Below are 22195 nucleotides of genomic sequence, written 5' to 3'. Positions count from 1 at the left end.
TATGAAATTGCCGTTAGATCGGTGTTGACTCTTCTCCAATTTTTCTTCTGTCATTGGCCGTGCTAGGGTGCACACATTTATTATTTTATTGACATTTTTTTTCAATGATGGAGTAGAGCCGCCAACGGCCAGGTCTTTTCGGCGAAGCATCCAGACCATTGGATGGGTCTCTTCGGAGACCGGGTATCGTTTTTTTTTTTTTTAAATTATATCTAGTTTAGATTTTAATGTGGAAATCTTTATCACTTCTCAAACGCACAATATAAATTGTCTTTTATCGTGTACACAGGTTTTTTTCTAATATTTAAAATAGAAGTGAAAAATTATTAAAAGTATAGACGTATAATAATAGTGTAGAGTTAATAATAATAATAGTGTTAATAATAATAGCTATTTTAATGACGAACTCTATCATCAGTGACACGTACCCCTATATTTTTTAACTAAACTAATTAAATGTTATAATAATAGGCACTAATAAGGAGAGGCACAAATAATTTTACGTCCGAAAATTGGAATCGCTCTTCTTTCCCCACAAAAAAAAAAAAATTTAAGGGCTCACGCCAGTTATATAACTGGGGTTGTTCTAGTTCAAAGCCCCCTTCCTTACTTTTATGTACCTATTTTATCAAAAGTCGGATACATTTCGAGGACCTTTATTGTAAAAATTATTCGTTAATAGACAGTAATCATTTATAAAGCTATTTTATTATATTAATTAATATTTATTAATTAGTGATAAGGGTTATATTTTTCCATCAGATAATATATTGTTACGATAGTCATCTAATCCGAAATTTCATAATTTTTTAATCGATATTTGGAGCAATCAATTAATAGTCCTATTCGGAGTATTCATCGTCGTAGTCAAATCCAAATTTTTGTAACCAGGTATTCGCAGTAATTGTTGTCGGAGTAAATGTATTCGGAGGATTTTTTTACAGTGTCGGAGTATATGAATGTCGGAGCACTATCATTTCGTGGTAATCTCTGTAACCCGTAATTTTTTGTATGGCAAATGACCACTTTTTTCTTACATGAATTTTTTTTTAATATAACATTTGAAAATAATTTATTTTTGTTTTAATATAAATTGTTTTTTGTTATAAGTTGTATTATTATTATTATTTTTATCACTAGACATTTTTCGAGCTCCTACCTATTATTGCACATCGATGTTACAGCTAAAAATTTTCGGATAAAATACTCTTCGACTAAAATACCGTTCGGTCAATTTGTTTTTTGGCTAAGATAAGGTTCGATTATATCATAGATTAAAATGTAATCTATCATATAGTTCTAGATGAATACACATAGATAGGCCACGGCAATCAGACTATTGGCGACCGAATTTTTGTTAATTTGTACCTGGAGAAATAGAGCTGTAATATTACATATTTAAAAATTGCCCAGCTTGTAGATATTTTGGTATAGCCACGATTATGTACGGCTAACATGGCTAGCACAAATTAAGATAAAAACCAGTTATTTAAAAGCAATGTGTATTTTATCTATTATCAATTATTTTGTTATTAAAAAATTATAGTTAACGGAATACAGATAAAATACTTTCATCTAGTCTGTGATATTATATCGTTCATTTATATAGTGGCTAAGGGTTATTTTTAATGATAATTTGATTAATTCTATGGATTATATAGTATTATTCAAAACATCAGTAGCTCTCTGAATTTCCAGACATATACTTATTTCTCTTGATTTCTATTGTAATTAAAATTGTTGTTTATATTTTTCACTTATTACATTATTCTGAATTTAATTGATTAAAAATAACTAAAATTATATAGTTCAACCTTGTTAATAATTCTTTATAAATTTAAATTAGCAAATCTATGAAGTTATTTGAAAGTTATATCATTTTATGTATAATACTATTTGTAATAGCCATTAATAATTGTTAAGTTCAATGATGCTTTGCCAAATTTTATAATAACTTGTAATGTTAGTCAATTCATTTAAACTGGTTTTTGATGCAAACTTTATTATAATGAGTAATTTATTTTTCTAGTTCTAAATTTTCATGCTTAGATGTTAATTTTAAAGATTTATAATAATTAAGACAGATAATATACAGGAGAATTAGTAATAAATAAAATGGAGAAACCTCCTAAGAAGGTAAAAGAAATATTTTTATTACATATTATCTATAACAACAATTTATTAATAAGTATATGTTTATTAATTAAGGATCCACCTAAATATATAGTACTAAAATATAAAATATATTAATTTGAAAAAAATATTCTTCATTTTAAATTAAATGAACTTAATTATTACTTAATATGGGTCAAACAATACTTGTTTGACCTATTACAATATACTGATTATCAAAGTAATTTTTTAAAATATATTAATGTTTTGATAGCATGAATTCTTTTGCAAGCAAAAGTTTCCATAAAAATGTATAAAAAATAAATTGTAAATTTCATTGAATTACTATTATTTATATTAATTATTATAAATAATACATATTTCTTTAAAAAATATCAGATCTTATATTGTAACCATTATTGAATGGATTAAATGCAAGGCTATCCTTAGAATTTATGGGGCCAATGTAATTGTAATACAATTAACATAATTTTTTTCACAAACATGATGGATTTATTTGACAAAAATAGTGTAAGACCCGGGACCGACATCTTGCCAGTACTTCTTTAAGAATTGCTCTGGTGTATAGAATTCTTTGAGATTAATAATTTAGAATTTTTAAACATGTTGAAAACATTTATTTCTACCAATGCTTAGATTTAACTTTTTATAATTTTTTAAATAAAAGATAAAAATTGAAGATGAATTTATTCCACGGGATTATCAACTTGAGTTATTAAAAGAAGTTGAAAAAAACAATACAGTTTTATACTTACCTACAGGAAGTGGCAAAACTTACATAGCCACAATGCTTATAAAATCTATGGGACATTCATTAAATAAGTAAATATTGCTTTTTCTGTAAAAAAAAAAAAAAAAACCCTACCTTTATCTATTTCTAGACCAGTAAATAATGGAAGAAAAAGAACATTTTTTCTAGTAAATACTGTTCCATTAGTTTTACAGCAAGCCTCATTCTTAAGAAAACATTTACCGTGGAATATTGGAACATTTAGTGGTGATATGAATCTTGATTTTTGGTCTCAAGACCAATGGGATAAAATAATTGATGATTGCCATGTAAGTATTTAATGAAGAGGATAAAATATTATATTTTTTTGATGGTTAATTTTGATTGCAAACAAACAATTAAAATAGTATAAAAAATTCAGCTGTGTATTTAATGTATGTCTAAGCATACAATATAATTATATTTTTCGTTCAGTTTTTTATTAAATTGTATATTTATCATTTTATATTTGATTAATATTTAACATATTCTCAATTAAATAACATAATATTACATGAGAGAGAACAGAAAAATTTTGATTAATTTTAAAGAATTGAACTGCAATACACCGAGACCCAATGCAAATCTGACCTAGTTTTAGACTGTTTTTACCTGTTATAGCGCCAATTTATATAATCTTAGAGTGTAGCTGCCAAATCTTTAAAAGAAATCGTTACATAGTTGATATTCTTCAAGTTATTTTTAATTACAAGTAATTAAAATATTGACGTATATTAATAAATTAGAGCTTAAATAGGTCTTAAAATAAAGTTATTTAGAAATAGCAAAACCAATTTTTTTTTAATTTTTGGCTCTACCTAGTTTTTTTGATTTTAGTACTACTGATTACCAAGGAAGATCCTAGAGATAACTTTTAGGAGTGTGTGAAGTGAATTTTGCCAACTGTTAGTAATAAATTTACTAAATAACCTCAATATATAAAAAAGTCCACAATATATTCTAAATATATCAATCACAAATGACTTTAATAAATGTTTAAAAGGTGTGACACTCCCCTTCACAACTCCTATAAAACTGTTCCTGCTGATTTCTTTACAATATGTTAATATAGTTTATTATATAATTAACCATTTAATTATGTATATGTTATTAGATAATGGTTATGACTGCACAAATATATTTGAATAATTTACATCATGGTTATATGAAAATAAATGATGCCAATCTTCTCATTTTTGATGAATGTCATCATGCCAAAGCAAATCATCCTTTTAGACAGGCATGTTATTATTAATATTATTATAACATTAAGTTGTGTTGATTTTCAGTTTTATTTGGTTATTTTTGTATAGAATTTCTAACTTAAGAAAAAGTATTTTTCTAACCGTTTCTTAAAAGTTAGATGATAACAATTCTCACTTTAAGCAGGTGTAAAATCTTCTAAAACCTTAATGCCTTTAAAAAAATATTTTTTTATTTTCATAAAAATATTTAATATGTTTCCACATAAACATTTAATTGTGTTTAGGTGTTGTAAGAATTAATATTAAAATGTGTAAGATACTACAAAATTCTTTCATTACCAAAAAATTATTTTTAGCTAAATTTTATATTTGAAGCCATTTTTTTATTGTACTTTTATGTTTTAGAGGTATTTTTTTTAAAGTATGATAGTTTTTTAATGTATTAAATAGGATTTTATGTATTACTCCTAAATCTACTTACTATTAAAAAAATATATTTAATGTTTCTCAATAAAATTTTTTTAATAAATATCCTTACAAGGCTTTATCTGAGATTTTGAATTTACTCCTATTTTTTATTTATAAAAAAATTCCTAGAAAAAAAATTATAAATAGTTAACCATAATTAACTTTTAGAATTTATATACATCCTTATTTACAGTCAATTAATTGAAAATTCATTTTATTTCGAATTTTTAGATAATGCAAGTTTACCATGATGACAGCAAAAAAGAAAATCGACCTCGTATTCTTGGACTAACTGCAACTTTAATAAATAGCAACTGTAAAAATATTAAAAATGAATTGGCTACTTTACAGCTAACTTTTAATGCAACAATTCAAACTAGATATAATGAGAACATTAAATTGTATTTAATTTTCATTCTCAACTCTACCTCCATTCCTAATGACCTAATGTTTTAGGTTTTCAACAAAGCCTGATTCACAAGTTTGCTTGTATGATAAATTTACTCTTAATACTGAACAAATGTTTATTTCTGAAAGATTGAACTCATTTGCTGAAAAATTAAAAAGAATTTTGACTACACCCAATAATGAACCAATTGTTGAAGACAAAGAAATATTTCATATGGAAAATTTAAAGCAAGCTACAAAAAATTTAGCAAATTTCTTTTTGGATATTGATGTAATATTTAATTAAATTTCATCTTTTATTAGTTATTCTTACATACCCTAATTTTTGTGCTTTATTATTTAGAAAATAATATTATCTCATTAATTTATGTTGATTTAATTGTGGTGAAATAACTGATTGTTTTAGGTTAATTATTTGGATAGTGGTACATACATTGGATTTTTAGCTACCTGGCATTATATTATTGAAATTGAAAAAAAGAAAAAATTATCTGAAGACGGAGATAAATTTATTATTTTTTCATTAGTTTTATCAGAATTAGTAATAATTAGAAAACTATTTTCTGACTACATAAAAAAACATTCCAAATCTACTGAAGGCTCATTAGCCTTAATTGAAAATTCTTCTCCAAAACTATTGAAACTTATTTCATTCTTAAAGAATGTTAAGCGTGATGATTCTTGCCTAATTTTTGTTGATCGTAGAAGTACGGCCAAACTTTTATACCATTTTATTAAGGTAATCAATTCCTTAACTTAAAAAGTTAAATTAAAGAGATTATTAAGTTAAAATTTGTTTTAAAACCAAATGTTTTAACAAATTAAAATTTTTATTAAATGAAATTGCACTAATGAATAAATTAAATGAGTTAAAAAATTGTATAAGGAATTATTACAAAAAACTACATCCTGCATAAAAAAAATCTTGTCAATAAGATATATAGTTAAATAATTGTATATTAGATCAAATGTTAGAATACATTTTTTCAATTCTAAGTTCATTATGTAAACTTTTAGTTTATTCTGTTTTAAAAAAAAAATTTTCCTAAAATATCACAAAAAATCTTAAAGAATAAAAGTGTTAATATGCTCAATCCTTTTTATGAATTATGAAATTTAAAAAAAATTAATATTTGAAAAAATATAAAAGTTATTGATGCTAACTAGACATCCATGCTGGGATTATATATAATAGTTCTTATTAAATGTAATTTATATTATTTATATTTTAAACATTTATTTTTTAAATACAATTTTTCATCTTAACTATATTTTATTTTAGGAATTAAAACTAAGAAACTTCAATTTCAAAAATGTAGAATGTGATTTTATTGTTGGTGCTAGAGGTTTGGCATTTAGTCCTTTATCTAATGAAGCTATGTATCTTAAAAAACAAAATCAAAACATTGTTAAAAGGTAAATCAAAATAATTTTCTATGATATTTACTAATAGAACATTCATATTTCTCTACTTGAATGAACGGTCATATGGTTATCTAATTAGTTACTATTAATTTTGTAAATTTTACAATTTTTTGGGTTAAATTAGTGGTTGCCCCTTCGCTTTTAACGGAGGAGGCCACACCACGTTGTGAATCAGCTCTTGATTAATTTCGGCTGATTCACAATGTGGTGGTGTGAGTTTTAGAGACGGCGTGGGCCGCCCTGAAGTAATACCTCACGGTAGTTCCAGGGCAGTCCACAGTTGCGCCGGTCGGAGTAAAAAAAAAAAAAAAGGTTAAATTAGTGGACATTTTTTGGCGTTAAAACTTATAAATTTATAATAATTAATGATAATAATATTAAAAAAAAATTTATTTATTTATCTCTGTAAGAAAATTTAGTGTTTTTTAAATGTTTTTTTTTTATAACTTAATATTACATTACTCAGCAAATTAAAATACTTATTGTTTTATTTAATGTCAATTTTACTCAACCTTTTTGCTATTTGTTTGAGTGGTATAACTTAACACGGCCGCCGANGTTTGAGTGGTATAATTTAACACGGCCGCCGAGGATTGACGGCCGGTTATAGAAAGTGTACCGGAAATCATGTGAAAAAAAGAGGCACGGTACGGGATTAGAACCCGCGACCCAAGGCGTCGTAAAGACAAACCTTATCACTAGGCCACCGTGCACTTATGATTCAGATCCCGATACACTTTCATTTAGGTTGATAACGTGATGTGCGGCTGAGGGAAACACGGTACCGTGTCAAACTGATGAGTGCTTATTTCATTATTCAATGTTTTTTTATTTTCAAATGGAAAAAGTATCACTCATACCTGTTTTTTTGTCGTTATAATATTAAAACAATTTAACATCTATATGACTCACAATATTTAATACTAATAGTCTTCAGTAGGGTGAGAAATAAAATATTGGGAATGATTATTTGACTAAAACTGAACTTACCTTATTCTTAAGGTGATTGATCTTTCATGAAAGATATTTTTTAGCTTCCATAAAAATGATATTAATGTTTTGATAACCTCTGAAGTATTAGAAGAGGGTATTGATATACCTGAATGCAATTATGTTATAAGATATGACCTGCCAAAAAATTTTCCATCTTACATTCAATCTAAAGGTAGAGCACGATCAAAAAATAGTAAATTTATTGTAATGACCCAGAATTATGTAGAATGTCAGCAAACACAAAATGTTTACACTAGTATGGAAAAAGAAATTGAAAAAGTAAGTTACAATTTATTTAATTATTTCTGGAAATCTTAAATATAAACTTATTCAGTTTGAGGCTAATGTTTTTAACATGGCTGCAAAACTTTTTTTTAGTCCAATGATACATCTAAATGAAAATATACATTTTGTTGTATTTTTGTATTTCTTATTTATTTAATGTATTAACACAAAAATATGCGTATAAAATATTATACTCAAGTTTTAGTTTATTTATAATTTACACAAAAATTGTCTCAATTAACTAGTATTTTTTATTGATCATCAATGTTTTGATTATTTTTATTTACCATTGTTTCCCATAAATGGCGGAAATCCCCCCAAAAAATTAAGATTTTTTAAATTGGCGAATTTCAACATTTTTTAAACTTTTTTTCTTAAAACTCAATTAAAAAAAAAAAAAAATGGTTCAAGTAAGTTTTTTTTATAAATACCTTAGGTATTTCTTTTTTTTTTAAGAATATTTTTATTGAGTATTTGACCTGCAACCTGTTCACTAAAAGGGAATCAAATTGTTAATTTATAATTTTTATAAATTACAATAATAAATTATTCAATATAATTTATACTTTTCTCTACTGTGCTGGATTTTTATTGATAAAAATCAATAGTTTATTGATTTTTGAAAATTTGTTGATTAAAAGATTTGTATTAAAAAAATAACTTATTTATATTTAAAAATTTTTAAGATTTTGGTATCTGAATGTATTGATGATAGTAGTAATGATGATGAGCAATCTGGAGAAAATTTTCAAACAGAATTAGCAACATTAACGCATGAAATGGCTATAGGTATTATTAACAGGTGTGTATATATTATATTATATATGAATTACATAATCACATTTATTATTTGTTTAATATAATTTATTAATTATAATTGTTTAATTATAATATACGAATAAATAAATATANACTTTTTAGTTTCATGTTATGATAGTAGTTACTATCAATATCATGGTTGTTACGGGTAACGGGAAATCAGGGTTCGATTCCGGGGAGGGAGTCTGAGAAACGGCTACCACATCCAAGGAAAGCAGCAGGCGCGTAAATTACTCACTCCCGGAATGTGGAGGTAGTGACGAAAAATAACGATACGGAAATCATCCTCATAATCGGAATGAATACTTTCTATCTCTTAATTAGAATAAAACGTGTTGATATATAAATTTTAATAGTAATTAGAATATATATATATATATACAAGTAAAGCGACTTAAGTATGTAAACGTATCAGNGTATCATGCACTAGGTATAACCGTATTTTGTGGGCGGGCGGGTCGGACTAACGTTATACCTGAGGTATAAACGGTGGTAGGAATATATAAATATATATACGTAAGGCGCATTAGACGTGGGCGGTAATGGTCAGTCATAATAAAAATTTGTTTATATATATATAATATTAATGACGAGCACGCGCGTACGGGTAAGATAACTAAAAATAAATTTTTATAGGAATAGTGTGCCGTCGTGTGGTGAGCGAGGCGTGGGGTGGGGTGAATGCGTTATGACAGTCTAGTCTAGACGACGGAATATGCGATAACGCGTGGCGTTTGGAGAGTTACAAACATACATATATACATACATACATACATACAGGTGAAACTAATATAAGCGTGTTAAAAAGATAAATCTTTTTATAAATAGGTATTGTAACTCATTACCACAAGATCTCTTTTCTGTTTTGAGTCCAGAATGGTGGCTTGCTGAAACACAGAATAATCTTAAAAAGTACAAGCTCAAACTTCCAATAAATAGTGCTATAAAAACATCAATTGATGTAATAATATAAGTATAATATTTTTAAATTAATCAAATATCTGTAATCTTTTACTACTAAAAAATATATTCTATTTTTATATTTATATATTTATTATTAATCTTAACTTTTGTGTAAATTAATTAATTTATTATTAAAGGGAAAATTTTGTTATTCAAAAAAGAATGCAAAGAAGAGTTCAGCATTTAATGCTTGTATTCAGCTATATCATGCTGGGGCATTAGATGAAAACCTCTTACCAACATCAGTTAAAAATAAACTTGTTTATAATGATGTTAATTGGTTTCCACATTGGGTTGAAAATGACAATGAAGCAAAAGACTGTAAGCCTGGAACTAATAAAATGAGAAGGATTGTAAATATACATGTATGCAAGTAAATCTAAGTTAATATTTTATTGTATTTACTGTAAGTTTTTTTAGAGTCCTTCTTATTTGGATGGTGTATATCCAATTTCAAATGAAACATTATATTTGCATATGATTGAGACTGTTCCAACTTATGAAAAATTAGATGATAAAAAGTATGAAAAATTTGATATGTTGATTAGATCAAATGAAAAATTTGCAATTTTAACTTCTAATAAATTACCACCAGTATGTATTTTATTTATAGCTAATTTATTATGTAATTTTAACTCGTATCTTATTATATGTTATAATATTGCTGAACTATTTTAGTTTTTTCTTTTTTAATTTTCCCCATTTGACAATTTATAATTTTTAAACCATATATTTAACAAAAATTCCTTTGTATAAAAAAAAAACCTACAATTCAGTAGAATCAATGCTTTCAAATTTTTTTTACAGGTATCCCAGTTCCCAATTTTTTTAAATTTTGGACATTTTAATGTTTCTATTAAAGTAAATACAAAAACTATAATTCTTGATCAGGAACAGAAAGGAAAGTTAGAACAATTTCATAATAAATTGTTTGTGGATGTATTAGGTGTTAAAGACTTTGTAGTAAGAAGTTATAAAAATGGGAAAAACTCATATTTAATTGTACCTATAATTGCTTCAGGTAAATTAAAATCTTTATTTTTAACACACCTCATAATATACTTTATTTTTATATTTTTAGGAAATAAATGTTCTATCGATTGGAAAGTGATTGATATAAATATTTTTGTTGAAACTAATCCACCAACTTTAGATCAAAGAAAAGCCAAATTTTATGAAAAATATTTTAATACGCCATATATAATTTCACCATGGTATAGAAATATAACTCCTATCCAAGTAAGGGTAGATTTTTTCACAGAAAGTTAAATTATTATAAAGTTATTGTTAGATTATTTAAACATTTTAAAGCATATTAAGATTTATCATCAATTTAAAACTTAAAAACAATTTTTTATTAAAATTTCAAGATGTATCTTGTTAGCGAAGTTCACAAAGATATGTCACCTGAAAGCATATTTCCTTCAGATAATTATGATACGTACAAAGATTACTTTCAAGATAAGTATTCTATAAAAGTAACAAATCCAGATCAACCATTAATTCAAGTTAAATCATTAGGTGTACAAAAAATCAATTATATAGTACCTAGGTAAGTAATACATTATGTTGTAAAATACTTAGAAATGAAAAAGTATATTTCATTAAATAAAATTAACAATTGTTTTACAATCATTGCTTAATTTATACTACTTTTATTTAGTAAAATGAGTCATCTAATGTAAAAATAAATATAGTTTAAAAAAACTCAAAAAACACGCTTTTAAAGCACATAGAACTAAAAAGTTAAAAATAATTTTTTTAAATTTGCTTAAAACAATAATACTAGTATTTTTCGTTCATTATTGTTTTAAACTTATTTTTAACTTTTTAGTTCGATTTGCTTTAAAAGCGTGTTTTTTTAAACTATTTATTTTTTACTTTTTAGTTTCAATTTATGATAGTAGTTACTATCAATATCATGGTTGTAACGGGTAACGGGAAATCAGGGTTCGATTCCGGAGAGGGAGTCTGAGAAACGGCTACCACATCCAAGGAAAGCAGCAGGCGCGTAAATTACCCACTCTCGGAATATTGAGGTAGTGACGAAAAATGACGATACGGGAATCATCCTTTATAATCGGGATGAATACACTTAATATCTCTTAATGAGAATAAAGCATGTTAATATATAAATTTTAATAGTAATTAGAATATATATATACATGTAAAGCTACTTATCATGCACGAAGTATAGCTGTGTTTTGTGGGTGGGCGGGGCGCGGGGTATCGTTGTACGCGAGATATATGCGGCGGCTGTAGGAATATATATATACACATACATATATATAGTAAGGCGACATAAGTACGTAAACGTATCATGCACTAGGTATAGCCTTGTTTTGTGGGCGTGGGGAACGTTATACCTAAGGTATAAACGGCTGCAGCAGCGGTAGGAATATATAAATATATATACGTAAGTTACATGCAGGTGGTATTGGTCAGTCAAAATAAAAATTTGTTTATATATATATAATTAATGTCACTCACGCGAATAAGGGTATGAAAACCAAAAATATAAAATTATACAGGATTAGTGTAGCCGGCGATTGGTGAGCAGGGTGGGGTGAATGCGTTACGACGTCTAGTCTAGAAGACGGGATACACGAGAATAATAACACGTGCCGCGTGGAAAGTTACAAACACACATCACACAACACACATACAAGTGAAACTAATATAAGCATGTTAACAATCTATTTTCGACTAATTTAATTTGTTTGGTATATTACAAATATAAATTTTTAATTTTATCTCAGTCAGTAACACATTGCAAAGGTATTGGATTTTGATTTTATTGCAATGGGCTACATAGTTTTTCCCATTATTTCTAGTATAAGCAATAACTTTTAAAAAAGGTATATTTTAAAATATATTTTTAAAAATGTATTAATTTCTATAATTTTATACTTCAATAGAATTCATAATGGTAAAGTTGATAAACGTAATGAGTTTATTGAAATACTTATACCTGAATTTTGTATGTGGCACCAGTTTCCATCAGTTTATTGGCTTAAAGCATTAATGTTACCAACCATTTTATATCGATTCAATCAGTTATTACTTGCTGAAGATCTACTTGAAAAAATTAATAAAATATGTGGTTTTAATTTTACAAAAAAAAATAACTATTGTAAGTTTTTGATTTGTTTACATGTTTTAAAAATAAGTTTAACTATTATGAATTATTAAGAAAATATAATATCTAATTTTATAAATAATAATAAATATATTTATATCAATAGCAGAATCTTTGAAGGTTGACAAATTTTATGGATCCAGAAATATGGAAAAGAAGAAAGTAGAAACAATTTTGCCCCTTTGTGAAACAATGAAATTATTAAAAAATTCTCTTAATGAAGTAAATGACTGGAAACTGAAGGATCTACCTATTGACATTGAAAGACAAAAAAATACAACTGCATTAGATATCATAAATTACATTTCATTTATGAATCCAAAAAAAAAATTAAATGAAAAGAGTACTATGGTTTGTAAATTTTACTACAAATTTTCAATATTTATTATATATTTTAATGTTATAATATTTGCAACGAAAGAGGGATGGTGTGGCCAAATCAAAATTGCAATAGTGCCTAGTGGACACTCTTGGGTTTGAGGTTCTTGCATGGGTATCGACATTTACTAGGTAATGAACTAAACACCTGTACCAAAATATATGGTTCATGGTCAAGAAACTTTCTTTTTGTCACTATTGTCCTAAATGGGCTGTGAGAGTGATAAAATTATATTTGCAACACATTAGATAGTAGAGCAACCAAAAAAAGATAACTATTAATCTTTGTAGTTCCTTAGATCCGCATAGATTGTCAGACATCTAAGGACTTTTTTACATTGACATGGGATACAAATTTTATGTCTCAGTCTATAATTACACCTAGGTAATTTAATGATTTGCTTACCATAATAAACATTATACCTAAGTTTATAAATCATAAAATTTTATTTATAGAAAACAACTTCAACTACAATACAATCTATAATATATATAAATATTAGAAAATTAGAATCTCAGTATATTTATATACAAATATTTTTATTTTTAACAATCTTATTTTAAAAAGATTTTGATGTCAAACTGAGTAGGTATTGTATTTATTATTTGTTTTTATGTCTGTTTACAATTGTCATGTGCTCTATACAAGCAGATTCTTCTGGACTAATATTATTCGGATATACACTAAAACAACCCAAATAATCTCCAATTCAAGGAATTACCCTAAAAAATCAAAATGAATTTCCTTATTTTTAGCTTTGATTGTGAAGCTGCAAAGTTATTAATTATATATGTTTTTTTTGAGTCTGTTGCCACTTTTTCTTAGCTCTCACAAGACTGATTTCTTTCAACAATGCAACAAAAGATCATAAACTGTATCTAATTGAAAACATTGCCCTAAAAATTGAAAAAAATTTTCTCATTCCCTGAAAATAGGGGAAATCAATTATGATTTTTATTGATATCTTTTAAACTTTTTTTTTTAAAACTGTCATAACATTTTGAAAAAATTAACGTACCAAAATATGTTTTTTTTCATATAAAAATCTTATATATTTCCCTTTAAATTATTAAATGTATAATTTTTTTGAAAAACCTTTTACTTACCCTCGAGAGGATTCAAAATAGCAACTTTTGCTCAAAAATTTAATTTTTTTAGCTTAAGTTTTAAAAATATTCTGGAAGTACTTTGAGTTTCAAACACATGTAATATGTAAAATAAACCTTATGTTATGTACTAAAAAAAAAATTGTCCCAACAACTTATTTTCTAAAATCAAATGTCTGCCATAGTTAAAAAACATTTGTGTGTTACAATGTTCAATTTTATATTTAATATTTATATTTATTTAGTTCTTCGTGAAATTTACAATATTAAATAATTAAATATCAATTTTATATTAAGTTTAATTAATATAATTAAAAACTATAAATTACTAAGTATTTTTTCATATATTATACTTATAAATCAAAGAACTACTAATCAGGATATAATTAAGGAAATAGGATTTGATATTGCTTTAGGAATAATTCAACAATTTATTAATATTATACACTATGTACAGGTTTCCATTTAAGCGTTTCTTGTGATAGTGATTTTAATCAAAGTCAGATATCATCTATACCAACTATATCACGTCCCCACTGTGCTACTTTTTATTTTTTTTTGTACATGGATAGTGGGAAATTTTATAATAATTCAATAAACTATTATGGAAAATGTATACAAAAATTTTAGAGACTTAAAATAATGAAAAAAATTAGCTTCTTTTATTTGCTTTCCTTTGGTCCACTTGATTTAATATATGTATGTTTTAGATAGAAAATCAACAATTATAATGTTGATTTTTAGAACGTTAACTGTTGTAAGCGTTACATTATTGAAAATTAACTTTTTAATATACTATTTTATATGATAATATTATTCTTCATTAAAATTACTCAATATTATTTTCATTCAAATTAGTTGAGATAAATAGATCATAGAAAATTTTATGGTAGAAAAATTAATGTAATGAATATTTTTATTTTGCTGTATTGAAAAAATTTATTATTAGTGTTTATGACAATTTGCCCTTTAACCATTGATATACTCCAATATTCAAATTGACATATTTTAGTATAATCTTTACAATTCAATATTTACTAATATCAAACATACTATTATAAATGTTTTCATAGATCATTTATGTAAATAGATTTTTGGAACAAATAAGAATTAAGTCTTCACTTAAAATATCACGCTTTTAAACTAAAAACAATAACATTAAAAGCTATTTTATTAATATAATATCGACATTGGACCTTTTTTTATAGTTCTTTTGCATTAATTTGGAATGTTATGCCTCAATAAAATAAATTGCTTAAAACAGTTTTCAAGTCATGCAATTCTGTTTATGATAAAGCATCACTAATATTTATATTTACACTAATCTTCTTTTCTATTATAAGCAATAGCTCATTAAGGAGATATTAGAAACTTAAATACTATATGTAAATTTTAAGTACAAAAATAAATATTAAAAATTATAGGTGATATTGAAGGGATGCTTAAAAAGGTTTAATTTTATGCACCTATAAATTGAAAATTTTTTTGTAATTAAAATGTGTAAGCCTTTACCCTGTTTTTTTACTTTACTGGATTGTTCTAGCCTCCAAAAATTTTTATCAAATATATATCTATGCTAAAATCTAAAATCATATAATTTATTTAAAATAAAATTATAAAATATTTTTGTGTATAATTTGAATAAACTGGATTAATTTAAAATAACATTTTTTACAAGAACGACATAAGAGCTTTTGGAGAATCTGTATCCCACACTCCTAATAAACGTAAAAATAGCACAAATGTAAATAACATTCTTGATTTAATACTTATTAATTTGTTTATATTTATAGATAGTTTAGTGTAATTTATATTTTTATATTATGTTATTTTAGTTAGAAACTTCAGAAAATCAATTAGAAGATAAGGATTTTAATGAAATTAATCCAAATAATGATCAAGTGGTACATATATTGTACTTTGTATTATATGCTTTGTTTTACACAGTACATGCTTATATATTGTAAATAACAACATGGATATAAAAAGCTAATATATTTTGCATTGCAATACAAATGCTTAAGGTTTTTAATATTTTTATGGTGACATGTAATTTTGAATAGTTTATTTGCTTTGGGCTTTTAAGCAATTAAATTTCTAGACAATAATTATTGTAATTTTAACATTTTATAAAACGAAAGTATCTTTTGCAGTAAATAATGTATAAAATAGCTTGAAATGTTTATTGCTTTAATACTGCTTCTTATTACTAATTAATTAAATTTTATATATAAAAATTAAAGGAAAAAAATTGTATTGATTGTTTATAAAACAATCAACACAATTTTTTTTTTAATTATCTATTTTTAAATGTTTATGTTTTATACAATTAAATCAAACAATTATTTTAGAATCATTTTATTATTTTTACTCGATTCTGCTAAATTTTATTAATTGTAAGAGAGATGGGATTAATGTAATAAACTTAAATATACTATACTTATTACTTAAAACATTCTAAATTGTTAAAACTTGAAACTTTTGTAATTTTATTTTATGTACATATTTCTCTATCAAATAATAATTTTTAATAACATTTTTTTAATTTGATATTAACATCATTTCATTCTAATCTCCCATGCTATATATAGAGGTAAGTCACAAAAATATATCCAATTATCATTTCATTAAAAAAATTGTAAAATAATTATTTCCTTCTTAGGCAACGTTCAAAACATATTTTTTATTATTTATTACTAATAAGAAAAAAAATTACAGCAAAATGATTATTAAAAAAATAGATTTTGGATTTGTCATATCTTTGTGACTCACTTGTATATTTATATTTAATTTGATAGATCATATAGTGTAATATAAAATGCAAAATGACTAGAAGTTTTTAAAGTATTTATTTAATAATAAATATTTGTGTGCATATTAAAAAAATGTACATTGAAAATTATTTTATCAGATATGCTTATAAAGCTAGCTATTCAATAAAAATTTGTACAGTATGTTTTAACAAATATTTATTTTAGGATGAAATTAAAACAATTATGAAGACTGTATTAAGTAAGATTAACTTATTAAATTTTGCAAAGAATAAAGCGCCAATACTTGAATCATTATCAAAATGTATTTCAAATTATACAGTTGGACCAAGACAATGTGATATTTTAAAGGTAAATTATATTTATAAAGAGTGTTCAAAAAATAAGGAAATAGGTTAGTTGTTACAAACAATGAGAACAACAAAACCCTGTTTCTTTACTTATGGACCACCTATTTATATAAACATAATGTGTCTGAAATCTAATTGACAAGTCATAACTTTTGATACAATTAAAATTTTGCTCCAAATTTTTTTTTTAACAATTTTTACATTCTTAGACTTAGTTAAAAGCATATTATTATTATTTAGTTTTTTAATTTAATACCCATTATGTATTTAAATGCTTGTAACTCAACAAGTACTTAACCTAAAGTTATTATTTATCCAACATTTTTTATACATATATAAATATCTTTTTTATACATTTGAAATTATTTTAAGTATTTAAGAAATTACTGTATATATATTTTTTTATTTATTTAAATAGGCTATAACACCTTCTTGTACAAGTGATATATTTAATTATGAGTGTATGGAAACATTTGGTGATAGTTTCTTAAAATTTGCCACTTCGTTGGTTCTGTTTGATAGTTTTGAAAAAGAAAATGAAGGTGTTCTCACTGATTTAAAAATGAAATTAGTGGGCAATAGAAATTTATTTTATATTGGAAGAAATATTAATCTTGGATCTTATATTACGGTAGAAAATATAATATAAAAATTTTATTTCAAACCATAAACACTATAATAGTTTATTAAATATATTTAGGTTAATACTTTTGAACCATCAATGGACTGGGTACCTCCTTGTTTTTCTGTACCTGAAAAGTTGGTAAGCGATATTAATATTTTTGACCAAGTACCATCTGATGTTTTATACCAAATTGTTATTCCAAGAGACGATAAATTATCAGGTAATAGATGAATTTTAACATTAATTTTATGCTATTGATCTTAAAATGAAGGTGTACTATAAATGATCATGTGACGGATGAAATTATAATTGAGATGACCAATTTAGTTTTATGATGATAGCTATAATCTCCAGGCAAAAGATGAACTACTATAGAATAATAAAAGGGAAGATTTTTTCATTTTCAATATATAAAATATTTTGGCTAATATCCTCAATTATAATAAAATATTTACTTTTAAACAATAATGTATTATAAGATAGAAAATTTATAATTACCAATTATAAATAATATTAAATTTTTTATCAAAATAATGAATATATTATTTTACTTAAATGACAATTGATTTTGTGAAATTCACATGTAATATTTGGCTCAATATATTTTGCATAACATTCCATATTTAATGTACAATATTATGCACAAACTTATACAAAAATAAACAAAAAATAATACTAAAGTACTAATGGTTTAATGGTACCATAAACATAATATATGACAATTATTAGCAACACATAAAAAAATATATAGACTATTATTGCAAAAAAATGATCACAGTATAGTGTTATTAGATTACACCATGAACTGTAAAAGACATTTAGTTGTATAGTTTTAAGTAAATTAAGATGTATACTGTTAGATTAGTTTAATTAAGGTACTTGGTTGAATCAAAGGGATGGTGTAGCCTATTTGATAATGTAGCAGTATCTAATACATAGTAATTTCAGATTTGAGATTACTGAGCGAGAGATTAATTCATTATTGAAGTCTCCATCCCTTTCTTCCGTGACAACTAACTACCAATGCTGGAGATCCATAAATAAAAATCCTCTTTTTTTTTTTTTACCTTTTTAACTTTTTCATAACTGTCTAATTTGAAAACATATACGCTAAATACACATGTATAACATACAATTTTTTATTAAATATTTTAACTTATAAAAAATTATTTAGGAGAGTTATCTGAGAATACTTGGAGTCATATAGAAAATGAATGTGTCAGATTCAAAGAATTATATGATACCGAAGTTTCACCTAAATTTGGTTACTCTCAATCTGACATATTCTTAAACAAACAGTCCATTTCTGATAAAATGGTTGCTGACAGTGTAGAAGCATTAATTGGAACTTATGTATATGTAAGAGCTATCCCAGTTAAATATTCCTATAATAAGTAAAAATTTTAATTCTTTATTATTTAGCATTGTGGTTTAGAAGGAGGATTTAAAATTCTTAGTGGATTTGGTATAATACCATCTGAATTTGTAAATGTTTATAAACCTAAAGTAGTTTTAAAAAATACAGTTGATGATATGAATATGTCACAATTAGTACCAGGCTATGAGTTATTAGAAAAAAGAATTGGTTATGAATTTAAATGCAAACATCTATTGTTAATGGCATTAACTCATCCAACTCATGTATTGGGTTTCTCTGAATGTTACCAAAGACTTGAATTTCTTGGAGATGCTATACTTGGTTTGTTTTATTTTTCTTATAGTATATAGTTTTAAGAAATAATGATTTTATATACCGTTTTAGATTTTTTGATTACTTCTTATATTATTGAACACTGTACTAATAAATCACCAGGTGAAATCACTGACATAAGATCATCATTAGTTAATAATATTACATTTGCTTCTTTAAGTGCTCGCATCGGATTACATCGATTTTTATTATCTGAATCAATAAAGTTAACTGAAGCAATTGATCGTTTTTATGAACATCAAGAAAAAAACCACCATCAAGTTGGTCAAGAGGTAAAACTATTGCAAATTAATTTTATTAAAAATAAAAAAATATTTAACTCAAAAAAACAGAAAACATATTAAAAAATTGCATGTATGTATTTTGGCAATAAAACCATCAGAACTAAACACTTTCTATTGTATGCGTTTCTGGTTTTTTTAATTATTTTGGTTTTAAATTAATATTTAAAATTTTAAATACTATTAGTCACATGTGATCAATTTTTATTATAAAATTATTTTTAAATTATAATAAAAAATACTTTTCATGTTTTTAAATAATTAGGTACTATATTTATTAGAAGAAAAAGATTGTATGGTTGCTGAAGCTATTGATGTTCCAAAAGTTTTGGGAGATTTATTTGAGTCATTAATAGCTGCTATTTATTTAGATTGTGGTAGAGATTTAAAATTTGTTTGGCAATTTTGTTACAAATTAATGGAACAAGAAATTAGTAAGTCACTCTAGTTTTCTTTTTAAATTCTATTTGTCATTTACTAATAACATTGATAAAATAAAGTAAAATTAACTATTAATGTTACACTCAAATGAAAAGTTAGTGGTGAATTGTATCATATTTTTTTCACAAAAAAATATTTAAAATATTAAATATATACACTACTAAAATTTTTTAACACAAAATTTTGAAATAGTAATACAAGTGATTCCAAAAGCTTTCATTTAATTACTAATTAATATAACTTGGCACAGCTTATCTTAGATTAATCATTCAAAGAAATTTTGTCAAGTTTATTTCTGATACCAATAAATGTGTTTGGTGATTAATAATAATGATTTATGCATTATAATCAAGCTGTAATAAAATTTCGACCTGTGACAGAAAGCACTTCATATTCCTAAGTCAATAAACGAGTCAGCTATAATTATTTAGTTTTTGAAGTACTTATGGTACTGAAAGCCCAACTTCGTGTAGAATTTAGTTTCATAAGTTCTTAAAAATATCACACTAAACAATTAAAAAAACTAAAAAGTAAGGTGCAATACTGTCACAGATTGATTATACTATATAAATTATTACAACAAATTTATTAATAATAAAAATAAACTTGACAAAATTGTAGTCTTTGTAGTGAATTTTCAATGATCAATCTAGGTTAAACAATTGCCAAGTTATATTAACTTATAAACACATAAAGACATTTGAATCTCTTTATAAATTATAATTATTAGTAATAATTACTATGTAGTGATTAATAAAAATTTGTATCATATCATCATGTTTTATAAGTAATTAATGAATTAATACATTTTGTAGAGGAATTTTCAACTAACATACCAAAAAACCCTATTCGAATTTTACATGAAACCAATGTCCAACCTTCATTCAGGTTTGTAAATTTTGAAAATCATTTTTAACTTTTATAATTAACATTAATTATTACAATATTTAGCAAACCACCTACTTCTCAAATAGCATCTGATCATAGACTAGGGACTATGATACAATTAGAAATTTTTGTTGATAGTCAAAAGTTGACAATGTTTGGTTTAGGTAAAAATAAAAAAGAGGCAAAGTTAGCTGCTGCAAAAATGGCTCTTAAAAGAATACGAAATGTTTTATAATCTAAATTATGTATGAAATATAAATAAGTTTTTCTTTATGTTTATTTTGTATTGATTGTTAATGTTGTCCAATTTTTTCACTTTTTATTTTTTAAATTAAATATATAGTTTATTTTTCAAATTTTATATTTTGTTTTTCCATTCATTTTAAATAAACTCAATGTGAAGTTGAAAAGAAAATTGTATTTAAGAATTTAAACAGTTAATTAAACATCGAGAAATTAGATAACAGACAAGTATGTTAAATGAATAATTTTTGTATATTTGCCTAAAATTCTTAACTGCTTTCCTCTTTCCTAACTTTATGGTAAAAAAATTACTACTTAATATAATTTTAATATTTTTAACATTATTATTGATTATAAAGTGTCTATTTATGAATTTTTGTTTAAAAAAATAATAGCACTAAGAGTCACGATGTTGACAAAAATAAGCTATTTCTACAAAACTTTTAAGCATAATTTTTTTTAATCTATTAGGAAACTGTCATATTCATCACCTTATTATTAATGAAATAGGCAACTTAAATATAAAATGATTAGATATTTAATTATAAAAACATTAACTTTTAAAGTGTGTTGTTTTTCTTATGCTGATTCTTATTAAGAATATTGAGGTATTCAGGTTTTGAAACTGACATGTTTACATACATTACTACCAGAGCTACTGTAATGTAAATAATATTAAAAACTATAGAAATCTTATGGAAAAATTGAAAAAAATTAAATAACTAACCTTATACCATTAGTTTTATTTATTTTTTATGTTATGAAAAAATCAATATTTTTTACCAAAAGTTAA

At 24.5% G+C, this 22195-nt stretch overlaps 1 protein-coding gene across 2 annotated transcripts; it reads left to right on the top strand.

The window, feature by feature from the left end:
• Window positions 1–1266: 1266 nt before the first annotated feature.
• Window positions 1267–21520, top strand: LOC126901691 (endoribonuclease dcr-1-like). 2 transcript variants are annotated; one of them, XM_050678353.1, is made up of 29 exons: window positions 1267–1962; window positions 2030–2136; window positions 2801–2955; window positions 3015–3192; window positions 4017–4142; window positions 4807–4976; window positions 5032–5254; window positions 5390–5722; window positions 6266–6399; window positions 7443–7680; window positions 8373–8488; window positions 9334–9466; window positions 9606–9833; window positions 9889–10062; window positions 10276–10489; window positions 10550–10707; window positions 10839–11020; window positions 12387–12601; window positions 12714–12958; window positions 15928–15996; window positions 17071–17214; window positions 17632–17844; window positions 17914–18058; window positions 19013–19197; window positions 19261–19537; window positions 19601–19821; window positions 20096–20264; window positions 21087–21159; window positions 21223–21520. In XM_050678353.1, the coding sequence occupies exons 2-29, from the start codon at window positions 2116–2118 to the stop codon at window positions 21392–21394; spliced, it is 4911 nt and encodes a 1636-aa protein (XP_050534310.1). In that variant the 5' UTR covers window positions 1267–1962; window positions 2030–2115; the 3' UTR covers window positions 21395–21520. The 2 variants fall into 2 exon arrangements, with proteins under 2 accessions (XP_050534310.1, XP_050534312.1); XM_050678355.1 differs by lacking the exon at window positions 15928–15996.
• Window positions 21521–22195: the final 675 nt, after the last annotated feature.

Source organism: Daktulosphaira vitifoliae, unplaced genomic scaffold, assembly GCF_025091365.1.
Source record: "Daktulosphaira vitifoliae isolate Bord-2020 unplaced genomic scaffold, ASM2509136v1 Scaffold_3, whole genome shotgun sequence".
Classification (NCBI taxonomy): Eukaryota; Metazoa; Arthropoda; class Insecta; order Hemiptera; family Phylloxeridae; genus Daktulosphaira; species Daktulosphaira vitifoliae.
This window is presented reverse-complemented; position numbering and strand designations above follow the sequence as displayed.

Bases quoted from the DNA above. Each gene is read 5' to 3' on its own strand.
- LOC126901691 (XM_050678353.1), top strand. From the start codon at position 2,116: ATGGAGAAACCTCCTAAGAAG. The intron at 5,255-5,389 runs GTAATATTTAAT...TGATTGTTTTAG, and splicing joins ATTTCTTTTTGGATATTGAT to GTTAATTATTTGGATAGTGG. The intron at 12,959-15,927 runs GTTTGTAAATTT...ATGTTATTTTAG, and splicing joins TAAATGAAAAGAGTACTATG to TTAGAAACTTCAGAAAATCA.